General features: G+C 30.5%; 1 protein-coding gene across 1 annotated transcript; it reads left to right on the top strand.

Moving 5' to 3' along the window:
• The first annotated feature begins 1,784 nt into the window (after positions 1-1,784).
• On the top strand, positions 1,785-3,158 carry LOC148932231 (uncharacterized). The gene is made up of 6 exons (XM_089065039.1): positions 1,785-1,928; positions 2,237-2,510; positions 2,590-2,674; positions 2,763-2,887; positions 2,963-3,047; positions 3,128-3,158. Exons 1-6 carry the CDS (start codon positions 1,785-1,787, stop codon positions 3,156-3,158), a joined length of 744 nt encoding a protein of 247 aa, XP_088921165.1.
• The last annotated feature ends 557 nt before the right edge of the window (positions 3,159-3,715 follow it).

Here is a 3,715-nt window from a genome sequence, read left to right as displayed (position 1 = left end):
CTGCAGTTTTGCTATTTTGTATTTTTCTTGATTTTTCTTTTTATGAATATTTTTATCGTCACTTATGGTTCCAATGCTGCTGTGTTATTAGGCTTAATTGCATATTTTTAGCTTTATTTTGATTGGTTTTGTGTAGTTCACTATATTTTGCTTTTTTACATCATGTATTAAACACATAAATCCCACTTTTCTAAGATGATTGAGATTCAGTTCTTCTGCAATTTCCAAAGCTTTATTTACCTGAAAAGTATAAAAATACATTAGAATAAGTATATTCTCAATTTTTCTAATATTAACTATTGGAAACTAAACCTATTAATTTAATAGCACCTCATTAATAAATCACAGAATGTTAGTATTATATTTTTCATAAGCTCCTGTCCAAAATATACCATAATTTTTCGAATTTGTCAACAATATAACCTTATTTGTTGAATTCTGTCCAAAATATAACATACACATTAGATGCACACATAAAACATAATTAAGTCATAAGGAGTGGTATATTGTTTCAAAGTCACACACAATATTTACACATAACACAAAAGAGAACTCTGAAAATGCAAAGGATGAAGTTGATGAGATCTTAATAATGTAAAATTTATTCATTGAGTTCAGAGAAATATCAATGATATATATATTGTGTAGGTTAAGCATATATTGAATTCAAGATGAAAACATTTAATTACTACTAACTTGAATAGTATGTGTATATCTTCTATGGAATCAGTTATTAGTAATTGGATATGCCGATTTAAGCTAATAAATGGAATAAGTTACCAGTTATAAGTTGTTTCTTCTTCTTCTTCTTCTCTCTTGGTTCTCTCTGTAATCATTGCCTATGTTTTTCTCTCTCCTTCTCCTTCACAAAGCCACCTATTTGCAGAGATGAAGAGGCTTATAGGCGTGGCTGCTCTGTCTGGATCCTATTCTTATTGGTTCTAGCATTGGCTCTCTCTTCCTTCTTCCTTCTTAGAAAGTAGGGCGGCTTCTCTCAGATTAGGGTTTATATATTTGTTTTGGTATCCCTGCAAAATAGGTTCATTATTAATAGGAGAACATTAACTAATAGACATTAATTACGGCTGTCATTAGACCCAATAAATGCTCCTAATAAATAATATAGAAAGCATAAAATCCACATTTGTTGATTATATGTATATGTATATGTAGTATTTCTATAGACTAACATATATTATATTTTCAGCATTTATTGGTAATCGAAATGAAACAGGTTATTCCATTTATGTTATTACTTGATTACTTGATTACTTGAAAGGTCTTAGCTATCATTATTTCTGTTTCCCAAGTAATTTTTTTTTTAATTATTTAATTGCTAAATAATATCACCAAATCACTATAAATACCCTCTTCTACCTCTCTTTAACTCACCCTGCAACAGCTCCTTCTCTATCATACAGTTCCATTGTTCTTTTGGTATGGTGTAGTTCTTTTTGGTATTTCTTTTATTGCAACAAAACTCTTTTCTTCTATATTACTATTTCAGTTGTAGCTACTATATTGAAGTTTCTGAACTTCTTTTGTATATATTTTACCTGTGTTTTGTCTCTGTCATTTCTTTATTTCTTCTTTTTTATTTTTTTCACCACCTTTTTTCTGTTCATCTTCACTGTCTGCAACTTTTTATAGTTTTCTTCCTCTCTTCTTCATCCTATGGAATGTTTGTGCTTAGCACCTGCAAAGAATAAGCATATGTATTAGTCTATATGTTTATGATTCTGAACTTTATCTATTTATCTTACAGTGATATATCAGTGTCCACCATGGCCGCCTATGTTACCTTGCTCAAGAATCTCCATACAGCCATTACTAATTCTGTCATCAAGGTCTATTGTGTTCGTGTGTTTGGAGGTCTTCCTGATGACAATAGAGATATCAACACAGAATCTGTCTTTCATGATGCTAAGGTATGCCTGAAATTTACCATGTCTCTATCATTTAGTAGTTTTCCTTTTCATCCTTCATGTCATTACCCTTTATCATATATGGAATATGCAATTTGGAATATGCAGTTTAGCATCTGGAATGTAATAATCATCACCTACAAAAGAATGCACAGTTAAGTTAGTTGAAGTGTTATGTTTCTGACATAAGTTTAATAAGTCCAATTAAGTGTAATAAGTTTAAAAATTCTAACAGTAGTAATATCTATTATCTATTATATTCTACCATTTCTATTGTCTTATATCTAAGGGCTTATTCCTCTTATTTTCAGGGTACCTACATCCAAGCCACATTCCCAAAAATGGTTCTACAGAACCTTCAACACAAGTCTAGAGAAGGAGGGATCTATTATATCAAAAACTTCTTTGTTAGGGAAAACACACTTAGAAACAGAGCCACTAATCATCTTTTTAGACTCTTTATGAACTACAAGACTGAGATATATGAAGTCAGAGACAATGATTTTCCACCTATGGTGTATTCATTTAAACCATTTGGGGATATATCAAACATCAATGAGATTGATGAGCAGACACCCTTTTTTGGTATAACTCTTTGTTTAAATTTATTGTTTCTGAACGTATTTTTCACTTTATTGATCATGTATTTCATTTTACTTTGCAGACATCATTGGTGTCATCACTTCCCCAGGTAGTGTAGTGAAGCAAAGTAGATACAGACTAATTAAAGTTCAAATCAGTGATGAGAAGTATGCTTTATACTTACTGCTCATTTTTTTTTGCTGTTTTTTTTTTCTTTTTCTCATATTGAAACTAAATTTGCTACTTTTTTGACAGCCATAACAAGATATTCTGTACAATTTGGGATGCCAATGTGGAATCTTATATGTCTCAATTGTCTAAGGCTGAAGGGACTGTTCCTATAATCATTGTACAATTTTGTAAGCCTAATATATTCAGAGGTTTGTTTCTATCTTTTTTATCTGTAGTTTTGTAAAAGTGAAAAATTGGTTTAATGTTTCCTTATTATATTTTAGGTGAGGTTGGTGTGTCTACTCATTATCAAGCTTCCAAGGTTTTGATTAATGCTGATCTTGATGTTGTTAAGGAATTTAGGAGCAGGTACTGTTACCTAATACCCAATGCTATATTAATAGTTTGTTTAGTGATTGACTATAACAAATTTTAAATGTAATCTATAGGATAAAGTATGATGATAGATTTGTTGCATAAGGAATGGTTGATCAATCTGGAGTAAAACTTAGTAGAGAGTTTGATGATCTTGATGTGAAGTCCCTTGGTGATATTGTCTGTTTGGAGGTATTTTAATTTCCTGTTTGTAAATAGTTCTGTAGTGTAAATGCAAATCTTATTAAAGGTCAGATAGTCATTTTATATCCAGAATTTTTATTTTTGAAGTACTAAATTTGGAATAGTATATTTCTTTTTTTGGTCATCAGGATGGATCATATTGGGTTTTTGGAAAAGTGGAATCAATTGAGCCTCATTTTGGTGAATGGTATTATTTAGCATGCAAGACTTGTGTTAAGAAACTTAGAGTGTTGGATGGCAAGAAGTATAGATGTGACTTTTGTATTAAGAACTTTGATGTTGCTGTGAAAAGGTATTATTCATCTTCTCATTTCTAATTTTGAAGATTTTTGTTTCTTTACAGTTTATTTGAATTTTAATGAAGTTATTAAGTTCAATCCCTTCTTTCTCAGGTTTAGGTTTGTGGTGAACATTGTTGATGACTCAAGTAATGCATCACTTCTTTTATGGGACAGAGA

The sequence above is a fragment of the Salvia hispanica genome, chromosome 2 (assembly GCF_029641045.1).
Source record: "Salvia hispanica isolate PSC_SH4W2 chromosome 2, Shi_PSC_v1, whole genome shotgun sequence".
In the NCBI taxonomy this organism is placed as follows: domain Eukaryota; kingdom Viridiplantae; phylum Streptophyta; class Magnoliopsida; order Lamiales; family Lamiaceae; genus Salvia; species Salvia hispanica.
Note: the sequence above shows the minus strand (reverse complement) of the source record. Positions and strands in the feature narration are given on the sequence as shown.